The 21,686-nt window shown below is 40.2% G+C and overlaps 3 protein-coding genes across 4 annotated transcripts; 1 reads left to right on the top strand and 2 right to left on the bottom strand.

The window, feature by feature from the left end:
* Positions 1 to 935: 935 nt before the first annotated feature.
* LOC103721145 (aquaporin PIP2-7-like) lies at positions 936 to 2,822 on the top strand. The gene is made up of 4 exons (XM_008811216.6): positions 936 to 1,616; positions 1,731 to 2,026; positions 2,170 to 2,310; positions 2,411 to 2,822. Exons 1-4 carry the CDS (start codon positions 1,325 to 1,327, stop codon positions 2,528 to 2,530), a joined length of 849 nt encoding a protein of 282 aa, XP_008809438.3. The 5' UTR covers positions 936 to 1,324; the 3' UTR covers positions 2,531 to 2,822.
* Positions 2,823 to 8,933: 6,111 nt separating this feature from the next.
* Positions 8,934 to 14,165, bottom strand: LOC103721146 (putative 26S proteasome non-ATPase regulatory subunit 3). The gene is made up of 9 exons (XM_008811217.6): positions 14,004 to 14,165; positions 13,775 to 13,884; positions 13,443 to 13,633; positions 10,873 to 11,010; positions 10,644 to 10,780; positions 10,469 to 10,523; positions 10,286 to 10,396; positions 9,808 to 10,047; positions 8,934 to 9,729 (listed from the first exon to the last, which is right to left on the bottom strand). The coding sequence occupies exons 2-9, from the start codon at positions 13,854 to 13,856 to the stop codon at positions 9,217 to 9,219; spliced, it is 1,467 nt and encodes a 488-aa protein (XP_008809439.3). The 5' UTR covers positions 13,857 to 13,884; positions 14,004 to 14,165; the 3' UTR covers positions 8,934 to 9,216.
* Positions 14,166 to 16,979: 2,814 nt separating this feature from the next.
* Positions 16,980 to 20,978, bottom strand: LOC108510973 (uncharacterized). Of its 2 annotated transcripts, XM_089923636.1 has the most exons (6): positions 20,647 to 20,977; positions 20,311 to 20,433; positions 17,988 to 18,048; positions 17,854 to 17,915; positions 17,569 to 17,761; positions 16,980 to 17,266 (listed from the first exon to the last, which is right to left on the bottom strand). In XM_089923636.1, the coding sequence occupies exons 2-6, from the start codon at positions 20,431 to 20,433 to the stop codon at positions 17,178 to 17,180; spliced, it is 528 nt and encodes a 175-aa protein (XP_089779762.1). In that variant the 5' UTR covers positions 20,647 to 20,977; the 3' UTR covers positions 16,980 to 17,177. The 2 variants fall into 2 exon arrangements, with proteins under 2 accessions (XP_089779762.1, XP_089779761.1); XM_089923635.1 differs by having other exon boundaries at positions 20,311 to 20,978.
* Between the last annotated feature and the right edge of the window lie 708 nt (positions 20,979 to 21,686).

Genomic DNA, 21,686 nt, shown 5'->3' with positions numbered 1-21,686 from the left:
GACGGCAAAGCACGGAGAGGCTGCGACAAACCTTAGAGTTTGCTGTTACGGGACGAACAGCAAACACGCAGCTGTGGTCCGGTGCGGTGGTTTCGGATTCGTTCGCGAGGACCTTCTGTGCTGACGAGATAGACGACAGCGACAGCTCACCGCCAGACATCTAAACAGCGACAGCATGCCTGGGCCCGCACACTAACTTTCTGACCAACCACGATATGCCACGTTTCTGAATTGCGGCCACTAATTTGGTGGGCTCGTGGGCCAGTTCGAGACCTCGCTTACACTGGTGGTAAGTGGTACACGAAAACTTTACATTCACGGATAAGATCGGCCGGACCGTTGGGTTTCTTCGAACTCGGGGCTCTAGGTGTACGTTGGACACTTAAATACCTTCGAGCGTGATCGCCGTTCGCTTACATCTCAACGGTCGTTGGCGAGATGGTCCAACGGCTGGGTAGGTCGGAGCGCACGGATGGGGTATATTTCGAGCTGGCTGGATCATTCTCCCCTACTGCCACGGTCCACCACAAGTTGTGTACAAATCGGCGCCTTGTGCCAGCTCCATATGTGTTCGATTGGGTAGTAGAAAGCTGCCACGTGTCCGAAATTGCTTCCCTGGAACCCAACCTGGCCCAACAGCAGTCCTGTGCCCTATTTGCGTCCCTTCAATCCAGAGAGGTGGGTTGGAGCCCGAGCCCTCTGTTTCCTGGACCCATGCGCACGTTACGTGGAACCGCATACGAGTCCAACAACTACCGTCGACTTTTGAATGAGCGGTGATGATTCATTCGATCAGAGCACGGCCGTGGAAAGGTTGGAAGCGGTGGGATTTTAGATGCCGGGCAGAGACGACGGATCTGATCTTCTCCTCCGTCTCATCTCGCCCGCTTTCCCCACCAGGATTCATGATATGATCACATGGTCTCGCTGTAACCGGGGCCCACACCAACCTCGCCTCTCTCTCTCTCTCTCTCTCTCTCTCTCTCTCTCTGTGTTCGTCCTTTCATCAAGCATCACAACAAAAAGTCCCCACAATCATCTGGAAAATAAGCTCCACTGCCTCCGTTGGAGATAAGGGACTCATTTGGCTAATAAACCATTTTGGGTCACCGTAGATCACTCTTTAATTTAATACATGAGCTAGGACATGATGTTGCTTTAAAACAAAAAATTCTAAAGAAAGCCTCCCTTTGGCAGACCACTACTTATCCATAAATCCCCCACGACCCCCCTCGCTTCCTCGTTGTAAAAAGAGCGCAAGAGAGTAGAAAGATAAAGAAGAGAAGTCTGAGCAAGAAAGGAGGGGAGAGAGAGAGAGAGAGCGATGTCGAAGGAGGTGAGCGAGGAGGCGGAGCAAGCGCCGGTGAAGGACTACACCGATCCGCCGCCGGCGCCTCTGCTGGACATGGGAGAGGTCCGGCTGTGGTCCTTATACCGGGCCGTGATCGCCGAGTTCGTGGCCACCCTCCTGTTCCTTTACGTCACCATCGCCACCGTCATCGGCTACAGGGTCCAGTCCCAGAACGACCAGTGCGGCGGCGTCGGCATCCTTGGCATCGCCTGGTCCTTCGGCGGCATGATCTTCATCCTCGTCTACTGCACCGCCGGCATCTCCGGTTAGCCTCTCTCTCTCTCTCTCTGTGTGTGTGTGTTTAGTTTCACTTTACTTGACGTTCTTTATACTGACCGACCATGTTTATTGTCTTCCAAATAAATAAATAAAATAAAAGGGGGTCATATCAACCCGGCGGTGACGTTCGGGCTGTTCCTGGCGAGGAAGGTGTCGCTGGTGAGGGCTTTGCTGTACATGGTGGCGCAGTGCCTGGGAGCCATCTGCGGGGTGGGCATCGTCAAGGGGATCATGAAGCAACCCTACAACTCTTTTGGTGGAGGCGTCAACGTGGTCGCTTCCGGATACTCCAAGGGCACCGCCCTCGGCGCTGAGATCATCGGCACCTTTCTCCTCGTCTACACCGTCTTCTCCGCCACCGACCCCAAGCGCAGCGCCCGTGACTCCCACGTCCCGGTCCGTACTCTACTAGCTGGCTAGCTAGCTAAGTAGCACCAAATTAGCAGCCCACTCACCTTTCTTGTTTCCTTCTGCTAACCTTTTTTTTTGTTGTTTTGGTTTTTGCTACCCTTCTGCATGCTGCTGCTTGTATTATGTAGGTCTTGGCTCCACTTCCAATCGGGTTCGCAGTGTTCATGGTGCACCTGGGCACCATTCCCATCACCGGGACCGGCATCAACCCGGCCAGGAGCTTGGGACCTGCCGTCATCTTCAACCAGGACAAGGCCTGGGACGACCAGGTAATAATGATTGATATGAAAACCAGTTGTTATATTACAGGTTATAATTATCTGGACTCAGTTTTAAATTACGTTCTATTTCTGTTGGTGGGTGTCGCAGTGGATCTTCTGGGTGGGACCGTTCGTGGGGGCGTTGGCCGCGGCGGCGTACCACCAGTACATCCTAAGAGCGGCGGCCATCAAGGCGCTGGGATCGTTCCGGAGCAACCCCCGCAACTGAGCTTGGAAGGAGTAATTAGTAAATTTACCAGGAAAAGAGGAGGTGGTGGTTGAGATGGGTGTAGAAGAAGGCTCGCTCTTTCTTTCTCCTTTGATCTGCTGTGTATGTGAGAGAGGAGAGACAGAGACAGAAGAAGGGAGAGAGTTGTTGTTGGTTTCACTTTACCTTCTTTTTCTAGTTTCCTTTTGTGCTTATCTCCGTCTGGTGTAACGTAATGTAAGGGTGGGTGGATGTGTGTTTCATTTGTTGGATTAAGTCGGGGAATTAAATTAAATGGTCTCTGTTGTTCTCCTGTTGCTGTTATTCTTTTCCTACTTTGATGATTCTATTATGTCCACTAACCATTCTTTATCCAGAACATTCCAACCAAGCACTAACTTAACCGCGTTCCCTATAATGTATGTATATGTTTTTTCTTGGCTAATGCACCAACTTCATCCAATCCCTCCTCCTTTTCCAAAAGCCCCTCCCCGTTTTCTTCATCATGCCTTTAGCGGGGGTAAATAGCATAATTTTAATGAGTAAAGCTGGTGGTAACTGGACTTGGAATCCTAAGTATTTTGAGAGATGAAAGGAAAAAAAACGTGGAATTCGGACCGGGGGCCAGCCTGTAAAGCTTGTCGCGACCTTGGGAGGGTGGGGTCCGTCCGGGGGGAAGCGTGAGAAAAGGCGAGGGGAACGCGTGGGGTGGAGTGGATGGCACGGCTGCTTTTGCTGCGGCTGCGAGCCTGGAAAGCAGGAGGAGGAGGGCGCGGTCTCCCACCGAAGGCCCGGCTCTTTCCCATCGGTTTACTGCCGCTTGAAATCGTTACCGATCACGTGGGCGCAGCAGTTAAAAGCGAGAGCAGCTGGGGGGCATCCCTCTCTCTCTCCTCGTGATTCGTGTTCCGTGTTTCTTAAGGAATTGATGGGCGGCGAGCAAGGAGAGCTGGGGTTTGGTAAATGGTGGGCCAGCAGGCGCATTGGGGATGACATTAAGTGAAGAGATGGAAGAGAAGAGTGCTCCGAAAGAAGACAAAATTGATGAATTGATGGGAGCAGGTTAAGATGGGACCATTCGAAACAGCAAATGATAACGTTCGGATCGTAGCGTGTGATTGAGATGGAGAGCTCTGTTGCTGGTTTGGTTGCAGTATATGTACTGCGCAGCAGCATGTGATTGAGCAATTGTTGAATGTAAATTTGAGGGAATCTCCATGTCAGAGGACGGACGTTGACTGGCGCTGGCTCAAGGATGGCAAATGAATAGAGGCCAGAAATTTAAGCAAAAAAAATGTGAATAGAGGCCAGAAATGCCAAGACCTGACCCAAAATAATTAGTCGAAACAGTTTCTAAGTTTATCAGATATATTCAGCACAGATCCTCAAGTGTATATTTGAGTATCTTTTGTTCATATAAATTATGGACCAAATCTAATTTAATATTATTTATAATAGCTAAAGACCTCACTCAAAAATACTAATTAAAAGATATATTTTAAGATAGATACTTGGTGTTGAGCATATATGATTCTAAGAAAACTCCTCTCAAGAGTTAAGTTATTTTTAGGTATTACATGTATTTTAGAAGACAAACAACGCAGCAGATTAGGTCTCCTTCTTTCTTGCTCGGCACTCTGAAGAGATCATCTAGACATCCATAGGAGACACCTTCTTTCTTGTACTTTTTACTTTATCTTGATTTGACAGGATATACTCCCGGTAGATCTATATAAATTACTGTTTTCATCAAAAAAAATAATTAAAAATAATTTTTTTAATTTTTAAATTTTGTATAAATATGTAAATTTTTTTCAGCAAATAATCGCCATGAATCTAAACACATATCCGTAATTCTTAATATTTTTTTTGCTGAGACGCACTTAAAACAGCTATATTTGAGAACAATTGTATCACGTGTATATCGAGATGTGACGGAGGGCATATGTGGTTGGAAGAAACTTGAATTGCAGCAGATCATCAAATCTTTTTTTCTAATTATTATGGTGGACCCCAGGGTTAACATCATCGACCAGGATAACCCAAAGATTATAACTAATTTATCTAGTTTGGCTTAGATTACATTATTGTTAGCATAAGTAATAGATGCGGTCATGATCAGCCATAACAAAATGTTGAGAATAAGCAATCCGGAAAATAAAAAAATGCTATCATTTTTAATTAAGCCCTCTATAAGCTACAATCCATGTTAAATTATTCCAACTGTGATAGCAAGTCCACTATTAATACTAAACTGTGGGATAACGACTGGAGATTGGACCTGGAATTGGATTGCTGAGGATATAATTTTGCGGATGGGATTTAGATTGAGCTTTGAATCTGAGGGATACTGTTTCAGTCAGAAATAGTTAGAGCCAAATGGGACTCGTCATCGCAAGATCATCCTCCTTGCTAAGTTTTTTTTTTTGGTACATCGGCTGCTCACACTGCTCTCGCATGAGTATAACCAGCTGCATCACTAGCAATAAGACTACATAAAGCATAAAGAATAGAAGACAGCTAGGTACAGAGAACATATTTCGAATGATGAGCAGCAAATGAAGCGACCCAGTCTGTAATATGATTTATCTCTCAAAAAACGTGCCTGTCAAGTCTCAAGGTCATTCTTATATCATTGTTAAGCCTTCTTTTAGTTTTACATCTCCGGTGCCGGGTCTCTCGTCTCCAGGACGTTCTGACTCGATGCTTATTTGCTTCCCACCTAACCTTTTTTTGTTAATCTAGACCATCCTTTTCCAAAGTAGTTTTCTTTTATGTGAAAAAGATAAACTAAAATATAGTCAGAAATTTTCATCCCTCATCAAACACCAGACAGCATCATACATTTTTATAGAAAAAACAAAAAGGTTTCTTATCCTGCAGAAAAAGACGGTGGCATTTGGCATCAATGAGGTAAGGTGAATAAATCGAAATAATAAAAAAAATTTTATGGCAAGCAAAAAAAATAAAAAAGGAAGAAAAATAAAAAATAAAAATATGTAATATTTACATAGTTTGATTTATCCATCTAAATTTATGGGCAAAAATATTGCAAAAGCTTCACTATAAAAATTAAAGATTACAGAATATACGATTTTTTCACAATTCTTAACTCCCAATACATCCGATCTCTAGAATACTCGATTGCCCTCTTTTTCTTTTTAGCATTACAAATAAAATATATAATAGAGTAAGTCAATTCAAACTTGAACGAGTATCCTATAATAATCAGATTAGCCCGATCCTATCTGGTTGACAGAAGCTCCATGCCCCTTGTACCCCTCGGTTAACTATTCGTATGGCTCTAATAAAACTTGTGGTGGCATATAGGATCTTTTTCTGACATGAAGTTTGTGCTTGCTGATAAGCTCCGTTAGAAAAAAAAAGTTTTTTTTGGAGTGAGATTCTACGTTGTGACAAATGATATCACAGTAAATTCGACTTATAACGTATATGAACTCGGAGACAAGGCAACTAATCTAGATTGAATTTGTGGTACTTGTGATTGAATTTAAATTGATTTGAACTGTTAGCCTGCAAAGAAGCTAGAGCTTGAACAATAAAAGTATGTGAGGATCTGTGCGGGCATATATTCAGTTACATATCTATTATGCACTGAATAGATTTTGAATATTTATATAAGATGGGCCTAGCAAGCGAATATAATATCCTTTATTGTTCGTTAACCCTAGCAAGCTAATATAGCTAACCATGCTGGAAGCTCAGGTACGATGGCAGTGCTCGGCGGGTAAAACTTTTTCATCCGCCGAGGTTGGATCTTCCTCTATTTTCCCTTCACTCGATACAAATAGCCTAAAACAGGGTCCTTTATTTTCCCTCTATTTTCCCAGAGAGATTTTGGTTGTTATCTTCATATTAACTCTGCAACGCAAAGAGGTAAGGATTCTATATCATATGCAGACTATCAAATAACAGTGTGAGCTCAAGTACCCAAGCGCTTGATTTCAAATAAGGTTGGCAGCTTTCTGCAAATATAGACACTTCTTCTTTTTAGAAAATCAATGATTAGCTTCTATTCTTAACAAGAATCGCGTTCTTCAGGTAGATGTATATTTTAAAATAAAGCTTGTAGTGTTAGAGGGTGTTCTTATGATAAGCAAGAATATTGCTTTTCTAAATCCACCGCTGAGCGATCCAACCACGAAGCAACATGCACACAAATGGATGAAACAGAAAAGAGCGGCAATACATATGCTTCCATACATGTTGCTTTATAGTTGAACTAGTTTATTTGCTAAGCGGTGGATCTGATCCAACTAAAAATTATGCCATCTCTAGGCAGATTAAATGCCTGTATGGCCAGTAGAAACTGTCCGGCTAGGTTATATATGGCCAACAGGATCAAACTATTCTCCCCAGCAAGTGCAGCAAACCTCCTTCCACCAAGAATAGCATTCTCATTGTTTGACCTTGTGTTGAAAACTTTGTTGTTAACTATTATCGCTACAATAAAGCGTAAAATGCCAAGAAAAATAAAAAGAAATATCGAGACATACAAAGAATTGTGATAGTGGATCTGATTTTGCAATATTATCTAAAAAAATGTGAACTTTTTTTCTTTTTCTTTTTTTTTTTTTGTTGTTGTTGTTGAAGATGGGAGGCTAGAACTATCTCACTGCTACCCTGCTAGCTACTTGAACAGTCCGATATCTGTTGCTCCAAAGCCCACTTCGCGCGTTGTGTGTTCGTGGCCCAGCCCATTAGGTACGAGGTGCAAATGCAATACATTCATGGAAAACAACCGAGCAAGAGGAAGATATCTTTTGATGCAGATGCCTTCGGCATTTTTAAAAGTATATGATTAGATGATATTAGAGCCAAATGTAGAAATGATTCGCTAATTCTTAATATTTTAGAAGGTCACCAAGAGTTTCATAGTGGAAGTGGAATCTAAACTTTAAAAAAATGAAGGTCTCGCTATGTACACCCCAAGATGGCTCAAAAGCTTCGTAACACCCCAAGATGGCAACGTAAAGATCTCGAGGATCGTCCGACTCGGAAAAAGTGGCAGTGGTGCTTGATACAAACTCGGCTTGTGAAGCGATGCTTTATTATCAGAAAGAAATTAAGTCCTCGCAGCTGACACTGCCATAATTTATGTCAGCAAGAAAACTTGCCGGGAGTTCTGCAGACATATGATCAAGAAGGGTGCCGCATGGCTGACCCATATGACTGAACATAGCCCTCAAAGCTTTTAGGGATGAGGAACACTAGATTGAATGTTGCTCCCACTTGAAGGTCACCTGAGAGTTATTCAAATTGCCAGCTACCAATCATGTGAAAAAGTTCCGAGTGCATGCTTTTAACAAAGGGAGACCCCACCGATACTGCAGGTCAATGAACAGTACCATAACATGCTATCAAGGATGTGATGCCCACTTGTGCAAAATAAAAGGGTACACGACTTTAAAAAGATGCTTAGCTTGCGCGTGCCGGGGTGTGATTGTCCATGGTTAGAGAGGTGGGCAGACTACGGGCCGGCGCTAAGGCTTTTATGTTGTATTTTGCTTTTTGATTTTGTTGGCCATATTCATACCCGTCGTGTGTGAACAGCCGATGTACCAAAAAAATCGAATCCCATGTTGGTGGCATTTGATATGTAAATGAGACTTTGGGGAAATGGAAGAGCTTAATAGCCTAGTTTACCATGTGTTAAAGGTGAAGAAGAAGAGGTGGGAAATGGGGCACCTTGATTCAGGCTTTGGTCGTGGTACCGACCCGAGACGACAGGAGAAGACGGTAGGTATATGAAAAGCAAGAAGGGGAAAAGCTGACATTAGGCCACACCGAATTCCAGTACTGAATTATGCTGGCTTAAGGCTGGCGACCGTCTTTTAACGTTAGTTCCATGAAACTTCTTCATATCCCATTTTGCTTCCGGGATGCCATCATAATCTCATTCACAGGCAGCTAGCTTGCAAAGAACCAGCATCGTCTCTTTGATCCATAAACCTGAATTATTACCATCACAGACTTTGGAGCATAAACGTGCTGCAGTGATTACTTGTCATTGCATTACGTTTTCCATCAATCCTGCAATCTTCAGGATTTCGACATCCTTTCCTCCATTTCATGAACCGTTCTTCTGAATAGATGATGCAGCCTGCTGCGTTCCAGAACCGTAATAGGAGCCTCAACGACGATGTGGTAGAGATGGCAGTAGCATACCGAGCTGCTTCCCGTCCTGGTGGGATCTGGTTCACAACGAACTAATACAATACATTCAGCGGAACACCCTGTATGCATTTACCCTCAACTCGACAAAATCTCATGAACCATGAAATGGAAGAGATATTAGATTAGTACTAGTAAACAAAAATGATAAACCAATAGGATTATTCCAAGCAATGACCAGCATCATCATGGTCATCATCCAAGCCCTTCTAACAATCAAAAAGCAGTCTTTTCCCATCAAAATGTATTAAATAATTCCAATCCAAGAAGCCAGCCAATCTATGTGCCGCCTCATTTTAGCAAAGTAGATCCAGAAGTAATATAAATTAAGAATCCAACTTGTACGCTCTGAAACACAGATCAATGCATCCTGACTACTGCAAATTAGAAACAACGAAGAGAGAGTAATGGCAAAAAAGTATTAAACAATCTCCACTTGGATTATCCTCGCCAACCAAAGGAGCTCGAGGAACCTGTGTGCTCAAACGATGTAGCATCTAACAAAGTCGTCATCAGAACTCATCATCATCTTCCTCGGCGATATGCTTTGCAAGCTCCTGTTCCTGCTGTTGCCTCTCCCTCCTCTTCTCTGCGCTTTCTTTCTCCTTGTGGGAGTTGGGTGGGAACCTCAGTGCCCTCACTGCTTCATTGTGCATGTTCAGGCAGAAGACAATCCTGGAATTGAAAGCAATCTGTGGTTCGTTAGTAGAGTAGACGTCACCAGTCTCTTTAGAAACCATCCACCCATTTGCATGATCTATGATCGCATCAACTGCCCCATCTCGGATGGCCTTGGCTACTATGCTCTCAGCATCGGCCACAGGATTCTGAGAGTCCAATCTCAACTTCCTGGCTACATCAGCCAGAGATATGCGGGAATACGAGATGCTGATATTGCGGAGCCCAGTTCTTATCACATTGTGCCGCAGTCTCACGATCAGATTATGCGTCCTGTCTGAGTTGAATGTCCCAGAAAACTTATCTGCAACAGTCCTAAACAACTCCAAGTCCCCAATTTGAACAGCCTAAAATAAGGAAAAAGAAAGAATCTAAAAACCGTAGACATGATGAACATTGTTTTTAAAATAATACAAAATACTCACATTTGTAAGCTCAAAGTATGGTGTCAAAGCCTTCTTCATGCCTTCCTGCATAAAAACAGTTCTCTCAGGAATCTCTCCAAGAAGTAAGCGGACAATGACAGCCCACTTGTTGCATTGGATTCGGAAGCCTCGAGCTGCAACTGGTGCCTTCCGAGCAGCTTGCAATAGACTCTCTTTGGCATCTGTATACTCCAACTGAATGGTTCTGATCTTTCCTAAATAGAACAGGTACCGAGAAAACTGCAAGAAAATTCCTAGCGTTAGCAGTCACTGGAAAATCAAACCATATTGCTTTCTGTGCTAATGGCATAGCCTAGATAATAATGCTAGCTAACTTTTCCCTATGACTACCTGTCTTAGCAGAAAAACTATACCAAAACAACAAATACTGGCGACGTTTTTTTCCCAAACAACCATGAGATGATCCAACCAAATTTGAAAATGGAAAAAAAAAAAAATCCTAGGAAAGATGTTATGCCTGTTGATTTGAATGTGCCTCAAAACGTGGTGCTTTCGACCTTAGCTTCTCTGCCTGGTCATATAGGTTGTAGTGGAGGTAATTGCGAAGCAGAAGGTTCAGAAGAGTTTCCTGCATGTCAACATCATGAAAAGCTAGTACCTTCCATATGTCTGAATATATAAGAAAATATAAGAAACAGACCTGACCCAACTCATCACGTCGTAAGGTTGCCATTCTGTGCAGGGAAAGGAGGGTCCTGACAAGGGGTGAAAGAAAATATTTTATTCTAATATCATCTTCCTAAGGCATTTCACAAAACAGAAATTAGATTGGCTCATGATGACATCTATACTTGTTTATTTAATATAAAGCTCACCCGCGAATTTCAGCAAGATTATTTGTAAGTTCATAGCTATAAGAATAATAGAAGTACAGCCGAGATGCTAGAACATCAACTGTTCTTCTATTAATATTCTTCAGGCGAGCAATGCTAGAAGAGGAACAAGCTTTAGCCTGCAAGAGAAAACATATTGGAAAAGTGAAATAATATATCAATTTCAGTTCCAGTAAGGATATTAAAGCAACCATCAATTATAGAAAATTACCTCATTGTATCTCTTTTGGTCAATCAGAAATATCAAAACAAGCAAGTAACAGTAGATTTCAAGCTCCGGCAGAGAATACTTAGCAAGACCCTGAGCTGCTGAAGTTGCTGTATCCACATCCATATCACGTTCCTCATCCTAAAAACAATCTCATATAAATTTACAAAAGTTTCTAAACATGCAGATAAGCATAAAACATGAGCATAAACAGTATAATATTCAGCTGGATAAACAGTACAATCCATTAATCAAATCTCATGAGAGGAGTGGCATATAAACAGATGTACAAGTAAAATAGTAAAATAAGGCTGATTGGAAGCAGCAGCTTTAAGTTTGACATCATGACCTGTACTTTGTTAGGAGGCCTTACAAGAAAACTAAAAGGTTGAAATGTTCGGTATCAGGCAATGCATGAAGGGATCTTGGGGTATTATGATCCAATAAAGGATGCTAAGAATAAACAAAAACATAACAATGAAGTTAAATTATCTACTTAAGAAATTTGATGCCCATACTCATGGCAGTCATCTGCTGTATGGTATCATTAGAGGAGGGTGACGCAATGGTGCTTTGTAAGGGTTACATAAAAAATATGGGGTATCACTATAATTTCCTGCAAATCTCACGCAAATCCGCCAGGTACAATATAAAATATCATTACAACAAATCATTGAGATAAAGCAATTTGTTGAAGTTATTTATAGAAGGCTATGAGTTAAACATGGTAAATGGAAATATATTTTATTTTGGATCGAGGAGCCTCTGGGCCCTCCAGATCACAGTGGTGAGTTCTGCATTCACAAACAATTTGGCTAGAGGCAGAGATCCAGAAAACAGACAAAGTGCAAACTACTCACCCATAGATCTGGAAGAAGTTGGATGGTAAACATTGAAAAAGAGTTCTAGCAAAAAATAAAATGCTAATGTATATGCCCATGTGGAAAAGACAGAACAGTGAACTATAGGAAAAGACCACCATCACCAGCAACTTGTAACATGATGACTCTGTGCAGGCCACCATCTATACATATATTTAATCCTTTTTTTTTTTGATGCGGCAGATAAGAAAAAGAAAATGAGAACATAGGTACACATTCTCCTAGACTGAAAGCTGATTCCACTTATATATTGCCATATATGTGTATATCTCAAACATCATAATCAAGACTTAGTTGCTGATGCCCATCAAAATTAAACATATATCTTTCTTGTAAAAAGAAATACACGTATCCATATATAAATTGAAGGTTCTAACAAAAATTAATCCATATGTGCAAATTATGACAGAATTATACAAGAACAGTATGAGAGACTATTAGGATTTAGCCAGAATTCATGAGTTACACTCAACATATATTCACAAAAATCTGTTCTTCACTTCCCCTCCGCCTCCCCCTACCCAACATATTATCCTCGCTGTATAAAAGCATTTGAAAGCCAAGAAAAGGATGATCAAAGCTTATACTACTTAAATGGATATTGCTTTAATGAGTTCTCAAATCTCAACAAATCACGAGAGTTTCATTCAGAGCCATGCGTTCCGATGGAAAAAGGAGTAGTTTTCCTATGATTAACAAACTCCAACAAGTAGAAATGAGATCACCACCACTGTATAATCATATGTATATACATACATATAATCCTTTTTTTTGGCGGCGAAGTACAGGTAAGAAAAAGAAAATGAGAAGATAGGTACACATTGTCCTAAACCGAAAGCTCATTCTACCTATATATTGCTCTATATGTATATAGCTCAACATCATAATCAAGACTTAGTTGCTGATGCCCATAAAATTAAACATATATATTTCTCGTAAAAAACTATAAATATCCATATTTAAATTGAAGGTCTTAACAAAAATTAATCCATATGTGCAGATTGTGATAGAAATATGCAAGAACAGTATGAGAGACTATTAGGATTTAGCCAGAATTCATGATTTACACTCAACATGTATTCACAAAAATCTGTTATTCACTTCTCCTCCGCCTCCCCCTGCCCAACATATTATCCTCGCCATATAAAAGCATTTGAAAGCCAAGAAAAGGATGATCAAAGCTTATACTACTTAACGGATATTGCTTTAATGAGTTCTCAACAAATCCCGAGAGTTTCATTCAGAGCCATGTTTTCCGATGGCAAAAGGAATTGTTTTCCTATGATTAACAAACTCTGACCAGTAGAAATCAGATCCTACAGAAGTCTTCAAGTTAGCCACAGTGACCTGATAATTCACGTAAACGATGGTAAATGAAAGGTTAAATCATTCTCTCTTGTTCTAACAAAAGATCTAAAAATCCTATAAATTCTTTGAACAATTTGATGACCTAGCAGTTGTGTTGTCTTAAACATATTATGATAACGATGCGCTGATCAAGCAAATTCCACAGAAAACAAACATTTGCTATGCTAGTTAAGCCCATTGCCCAAACACAATGATACCATGATTCTTGAACAAAAATTAGCAGGTGGATAGAATCAAGATTACAATTTTCATATGCTTTTTATAAAATATTAAGCAAGTAAAGATTATGGTACAAGGATAACTAAAGTGCTCTCTCTTTGATACCTTCGGAAGATAGGAAGAGAGCCTCAAGTGGGCCTCAGAGCCCGGGGCAAGGGCATAGCTAAGGAAGGCAGAGACCGCAGGCGCCCTTAGCTTCCGGCGGAGCATCATGGTGAGCCGCACCGCCCGCACGATTCGCCGCACCTCCTTGGCATATGCGCCGGTCTCGATCAGGGAAGCAATCTCCTTCAGATCTGAAACCAAACCAGTACCCCATAATTACTTTTTTTAAAAAAAAAAAAAACCCCAAAAGGGGCAAATACAAGAAACTGTAGAGAATTAGAAGGAAAAGCGTTTTTTTTTTTAATTTCTTTGCTAATTCATCGTAATCTTACGTTGAAGGGTGGAAGAAGCGGTGGCGGAGGATAAGGAATTAGATGGAGCTTGAACCTCCTTCATCTCCACATCGTTACTCATCCTTTCCTTCCCTTTCTCTTTCTTTTTCCTGGTAAAAATCATCAGCAGATAGTGAAAAAATTGGAGAATAAAACGTAAAAACAAGGAAATCATGGATCATATGGTGGAGAAACCGAAGAAGGGAATAAGGGAACAGGAGTAGCTCACGTCGATGCGAAGACAATAGAAGGAGGACTGAGCTAGGGTTTGGCCCCTCGCTTCTTTGCTTAGGTCGCAAGAATTCCTTTATTCTCTCTCTCTCTCTCTTTTTCCTTTGGCCTCTTTGAGCTCCAGGAAGAAAGAGATTATTTTAAGTACGGTGCCACGGTCAAGAGGGTTAAGCCGAACCCTCCGGACCTTAACCCGGGCCAAGCCAAGCCGACCAGAGATTTGGGTTCGTTCGTCATAGAGTACGGCACGTACCTTCTAAGCAAAAAAACCATTTGAAAAGAGCTGTAAGGGACTGTGCTGGTTTCTTGGGTGCCCCCAACCCCAGCTTCCTCATGGTGAACTTCGATAGTAATATGAGCGAAAAAGGAGTTGCGGAGATGTGGTATTCATCACCAGAGACCATAACGCCGAACTGGTGGCGGCAAAAGGGCGGGAGATCTTCGATACGTCTATTGTGTGCACCGAGCTCAGAGCTCCATGAAAGAGTATTATCTATGCGAGACAGATGTTGAGCACGGATTACATCTTCTTTAAGAGAGATTCAGCCACGGTGATCGAGTGGATTTAGGGTCGGAGCTGCATTACTGAGGAGAGGCCGCTGCTCCACGATATCCGCAGATTACTAAGAAAGTGTGGCTCCCATCAGACCATGCATATTTATAGAGAGGTAAAATGTACCGCTGATTGGGTTGTCTCTTTTACTGCTCACCACTCCAGAGGTTTTTTTTGGGCGAATCACGTGTCTTTGTCGGATCCACTTATATATATAGTCTTTTGTTTTCTAATTTTGTAGGCCGCATTCACGTATGTTGTGAGCTGCCATTCTACTATCTCCAAGAACTTGGTTGTAGCGTTGCTCTATCATGGCCCCATGCCATGAGTTGTTTACTTGTTTTCACTCTACCATATGTTATATTTTGGTCCTAAGTAACAACCATTGGTTTATGCATGAGTAGGTTCTTCCATCTTTGCACGTATCACACTCACTTCATATCTATCATTGGTCATTTGCATCGAACATGGCAAAATACTAGAACATGATTAATCCTCACTTCGATCACAACTCTTTGTCAAGATTCTTCAAAAGGAGAGAGAATCACGACGGGCGAAATCAACAATGGTCTATAAATCCTAACAAAATTCCCTTTGTACCAAACATCTAGTTATCCTCTCAAGCTCTAATATAAATTGAAATAAACACCAATCGTCTTTTCTCCATTCCTTTCCTATGAAACTCGGTCGTCATCAAGAACTCCCTCCTTGGAGACGTGGTGGCTACGTTCAAGACTTGCCAAAACTGCTTGTTGCTTCCTTATCCTATGGAATTAAGGGGTAGGGAATGATGGAACTCGTGTGATATGGGTTAAATCTCACATCCATGAAATAATGGGACTAGTAATCCAAACAAAGGAATTAGGCCCGAGTTTCCAGGTAATTAGACCATAGACAAGAATATTTGCAATCCAATAGTCCATCCAACCAAAAATTTGATTGATCCAGATAGGACCAAGCAAATCGTCGACTCAATTGATTGCAATCAAATAGCAAGTACTGCCGAGAATACAACTGATCCAATTTGGATTCCCCTAAACACAGCATTCCTGGCTTAACCAGTTCACCATTCATCCGAGAGTTGGTTTGGTCTTGCTGAAGGCTGAAGCAAGATTTGATGGTTGGAACATCATGCCTTTTACTGCTTCGATGCGTTGACATCTAATGATGTCGATAGGATACAAATAATGGAAGACTGGCGAGACTACTATGTACATGGTTCCAAGACTGTAACTAAATAAATCTCATGCATGGACCAAAAACTCTCCCTTGAAACTCTTATATCTTCTACATTTAATGCACCTTTCATGCACCCATCTTGCACCAAAGTCCAATCTGGTAGCGAGGTCGCCCACCCCTCTCCGAGGACAGCTACGTCCAGTTTCTATCGCTGGACAAGTGAAGGAAAAAAAAAAAGTTCAAGAAGCAGTGTTCCAACTCTGCATATGGACTAACGACTCAAGTTGTTCTCCCATCACTCTTTCCCTCTCAGAGAGGCATCAGTATCAAATGAATTTCTGGCGTGCTGGTACTAAGAAATCTAGATGGAAGTTACAAAATATTATTTGCAATTCAGACATCAAAGCAATATACTAAATCATAATCTCCTCAATGAGTTTTGACCTGTCCAAATTCCTTCAACGGTGCCTTTTATTTACATCACACCTGTATAAAATATGTAGCAATGAAGGAAAATTACAATTTTATTAGTTGAAGATGACAACTAAAATGCCAAAGAAAGATTTTCCGTTTCAATGAGAAAGAAAAAAGAAAAGCTGAATGAAAATAACTTGAAAATTATAGTTGCCAAGACAAACCACGTAAGCATCGAGAACTTTGAAATAAGAAATGGCGACATCTCCAAGCAGGTCTCCCAATTCATAACTTTAAATCCAAAAAAAAAAAAATGTTCCAGATTATGTAAAGCAGAAAGAAGCATACCTTTTTTTTGGGTGGGGGGGAAGAAGAGAGGGGGAGAAGTGGGGTGCTGCAGTTGCAAGGGTAGTGGTGCAGATTGATTAACAAGAAAACTGAAACCAATATAAGCACCTGCTTTGGCCAGGTATTAAAACAATTAAAAGAACCCACCCTTGCACATCTAATTAATCAACAGTCAAATTCCATTTACATTATGCTTCTGAAACTTGCATACCCATATTCCTCCATAAAGATGCCTCATGGCTTACTCTAAATGATAACTCATATCATAACCAAAGAGATTGCTATCATGTATTCTGAGGTTTCATGCTACTGCCAAAAAGTCAAGCATTAAGTCCTCATCGGTGATAAAAACAACACTCATATCCTACTTTTTAAGCAGCACATCATACTTCAAGGATCAGCCATAAACAGAAACGGTACATCCTCATTGACCAAACAAGGTTAATAAAAAATAAATAAAAGAATGTACTGCTCTGTTAGTGAAATGCTACAATTACTTAATCTAATTAGAAGATAATTAAACCAACAGAATAAATTCAACTGTCACCCTGAAGCCAAGACAGCTTACATGAACTATGGTTAATTGATGTGTGTAAGACAAATGGTAAACACCAGCACATAGGAGCAGGCATCCAACACCGAATGATGTAGAAACAGACTTGATAAAGATCAATCCAGTTATGCTCCACCATTAACTGTATGGACCAGTCCATTTGATCTAGAATCACGACCCCTTCCTCGGTTTTGACCCCACCCACAACCACAACCTGTAATTATATGGCTCCTCAAGTTAGAGATATTCAGATCATTAAAAAAAAAAGGTAAAAATTTGTTGTCCTTGTATTAGTTTCAAGGGAAAGAGAACATTTTTTTTTTAATCTCATGCTCTGAAAAACTCATTCCAATGGAGGATGTAATGGTATAATAGGAGTTACCACACTGCGATCTGTGACCCGATCAAGATAAACAAGACAGGGACTAATCTTTCAAGTCATGGACACGAGACTTGGTTGCCAGGATTGAGGCCAATGGGCAAATTTAATAGGTGAAGTAACAGCCAGTGTAATACCTCTGCCATGATTGAAAATTGGAGCTTCATCATTATATCTGTTGTCCTGCTGGTGGTCAGTCCAGCCACCATAGCCTCTGCCACGGCCTCGGAAGCCATTACCTCTACCACGGCCCCAACCACCTATGCCATTATCCGCATCCCCTGTTGTCCCTTCCTCCATCGCTGTAATCCACAGCCAGAGTATCATTTCCTACATATAAATCCTAAACCGTCATGCCTTAGGTTACAAAAGATGAGTGAAGATTTAGGTCTGACAAGACAGGTTGAAGCATAATGACACACCTCTAGCCCTCTTCCCCTGCCATGATCCCCACGACCTCTGCCCCGACCACCAGGTGAGCCCTCTAGAGTGCAAATAAATTGTCAACAAAGATAAGCATATAAAGCAGCTAAACAGATAAAATGAAGAAATGTACCTCCACCATAATCAAATTCAGAAAGTGGTTTCACCTGATGCTTGGGCAAGGAGGTTGATACCTGGGGAAAGGAATAGACTATTAAGTAAAACATGGCATGATTGCAAAAGCAAATCAAAATTGTGGGATCATCAAACTTCAATAAGATAAACAAGCTTTACAGGCAACTAAACAAAAATGAACAAAAGGTCAAGTAAGAGTAGCAAGACCTTTAAAGTTTACATCAGTAATACTTCTAAATTTTAAATCAATATTTATGAATTTATTTGTATATATTTACAAGTTTTCAGACTTGGGTTCATGTTGCGAAGTATAGACCATATTAACACATCCAACATGGTCAGTGGATTGTTTGAGCACCCTTGCTTTGGATAACTTATGTAATTTGGATTAGAGATCCAACAATAGATGGTGTAGGTAAACTGTAAACATGATTAACACATCCACAGGAATCTAGAATAACAAATCATCTTAGATATCAATTATATCTGCTGTTTAGCATCAGATTTATAGGACCAGGATTCTTCTATAAATTAGACTAGTATGCATTTTCAATGACAAAAACTAGTTTGATGTGGGCAGCAATGCAGGTGTTGTAGATATTCTGTCAATATTGTGGGAACTTCATATATCGGTGGTAAATGACAACTTGTTGTCACTGTGAGAGAGAAGGAGAGGGATTTTTTATTTTTTTGGAAGAGCGGTGGTGCTACAAATTGGTACAAATTGTTGTGAAGTAATAGAAGTTGGAACGAATGGTATATACGCACAAACCCCTGTCCTGTTGTGATAACTTCATTGCACAGTATGCATTGCATGTATAGTATAGTATGAATGAGCATTTTGGTCCTTAACACTGCCACTCTTCCCTTCTACATTGCCTAAAATGCAAACAATACAACTTTGGAGGCCTTATTACTAACTTAAATATTCTTCCTAGTCTTTAGGGCATGTGACATTCACTAGCAAATAATAAAAACACCATATAGAGAATGACAAGATGAATGAAGACACATTATAGAATCAGAAAGCTCACCAGAGCTATCTATACCACTAGTCAATTTTCATACCACATGCTTTTTCCAAGTTTATAAAATCATGTGTTTGATTTGTTTCTTCGCTCTAAATCTTCATAACATATTACGCGAGCAAGAATAAAGCATCCAATATTCGCTTTTCTTGACCAAAAATAAGAAGTTCTTTGATATTGATGTGATTTTCCTCTATTTTCACAAGATAAATGCTATTTGCCCTGGTCTTTCTATTTGAAATTATTGATTAGCAACAAAAAATGAAATTTACCTATTCATTGCATCCTAATAAAATCACACCATCTAGAATCATGCCATTTGACCTCATAATAAATTAAGTAAACTATCAAGAACAAAGAGTCGCATCCGATAATCATGCATTGCATCCATTTAACTTCATAATGCTTGGGTGCTTAATAATAATTAACTTAGTCTAATTGATGCATCCAAACGCTCCAAAACTATTGCAGAATTATAAATCAATTCTTTGTTGGAATTATAAATCAACCAAGCATAGTGAATAGTATTATTAAGTACAACAAGTACAACATAAAACGACATGGGCATCATAAAACCAATATCGAATTAGAATGTGACTAACAAGTTAAGTACAACAAAAAACGACATGGGCATCATGAATAGTATAAAAGGTTCCCATGACCACTAGTGATTCAGGCAAACAAATATTCAAGTGAACCACTCTTTGCCATGATTGTAGCACAAGAATAGACCGTCCACCTCAACATAAACGGGATTCATGACCTACCACTGCAGCATAGTTCAAAGAGTGATGTCGAATATCTTCATCACAATAAAAAGCCATCAAGAAGATTTTTTTTAAAAAAGACAAAGTTTGGTGGGAATAATCAATGCTTTGGCAAGATCAATCAATGAAAAGGATGGAAAAAAAGAAGATAACAACATAGAAACAAAACACACCTTCAAAAACTTCCTTTTGATTCATGTGTGAATTTTAAGATTGTTTCTCTCTTCTACTACAAGTTCTAACTATAAGGTAGTCAAATCATCACAAAACTCATAATTTTGTCCATTGCATGCTTACAGTTCTAAACACCCAACACAGTTAATAAAATACACAATTCAAACAATGTGAAGCACCATGAGTCAGATACTCTGCACACATGAAATACAAGAAGCAAAGCTCATATTTTGACCTCCCTATCAAAGTCATTATGATCATAAATAGTAACCTCTACCAGGAGAAACCGAAAGAGCGATGGAAACAAACATTCCGATGCGTTATTTTGTCGTAGGATACATATATAGTATACCTGAAGCAGGCTGGTGGCGTAAGTGATGTAGCTGCGCATCCTACCCTGAGCCGTAATACGAATCTCATTCTCATTGACAGAGGTTGCCTCCTTCGGCTTCTGCACCCTCTGGTACCGATCCATCTTCTCCCCCACGAAAAGAATATATAAAGAATTAAACCTTTACGCCATTAAAAACAAAAACTTTCACAGAGAAACAAATCCACTGCTCTCAGCAATTACAGAAACAAACAGAAAAACAGATCAAATCCACGCCAGACGATCTTCCAAGAACTTTGAAAACAGAAAAAGAGGGTCCAAAAATCTACAGAAACAAACCCTAAAGACAAGACATACTCGAGATTGGAGCCCGAAGAAGGGACAAGAAGAAGAGGAAAGAGAGAGAAGGAGACCCCTTCAACTGCAGACAACTGCTAGGGTTTGTCGCAAAGCGAGTGGGATCAAACTAAAAATCTAGAACTAGAAAAGATCAAAAGAAAAAGAATCTTGGAGAGTCGTCGTTCTTGTTTGTTTGGTTCTCTCCACCCTTCTCTATGACCCGTATTCTTCCTTTCCGCCCTCGAGTGGAAACCTCTCGATGCAACGGGGCTCTGCTCCCTACTAATGTAAAATTACCATCATGACACGGCTGATTACAACGGCTTGATGGAGATCCAAGGGTGCACAATGTATGAAAGTTTTGGGAGGAGAGTGATCCTCGGCGTGAGGTACACCGTTTCGAAAATTCAAACTCAAATGGTAAAAGGTGGCCATTTTTGAAATGTTATATAGATATCTATTATTCCTTAATAAAAGTACTAAAAAAAAAAAATCACATGCACGAAAATATTTTTAAAAAATAATAACAACAATTTCTAGCTTGCAGAAAAGTAGCTTTCTAATATCGGTTCATATAATTTTTTTTTTATAAAATATAGAAAACTTATTTCTATGAAAAAGTTGTTTTTCTTTTTTTTGTCTTTGAAATCTCCAACCAAATACATACTTTTTCTTTTTTTTCCATTGATCATACTTTCTCTACTCCTTTTCTCGCCAACAAATTATTTATGGCACATGAAACTTAGTGCACAACAACTTAATTGGAGTTTCTTATTGTAAATCCAAATTTATTTTCTGATTCTATGACCACTGCCATATTTCACAAGATGTGTTTAACTTGTGGTGTTAATAAAGATCAGAAAAGGCAAAAATACTACAACAATTACAATTGTTTTATCTCATACAAATATTGCAAAAGCTGTAACGAGATAGAAATTTGTTGGCAAATCTCATAAAATTGCTTGTGATGGGAATATCAAAATTGAGGAGAAGATGGAAAAGTCGAGCAAAATTTTTATAGACCGATATACTGAATGATAATGAAGTAAAAAGAGGAA

Source organism: Phoenix dactylifera, chromosome 6, assembly GCF_051530095.1.
Source record: "Phoenix dactylifera cultivar Ajwa chromosome 6, Ajwa_hap1_PhDact_Kaust_v1.1, whole genome shotgun sequence".
Lineage (NCBI taxonomy): Eukaryota > Viridiplantae > Streptophyta > Magnoliopsida > Arecales > Arecaceae > Phoenix > Phoenix dactylifera.
This window is presented reverse-complemented; position numbering and strand designations above follow the sequence as displayed.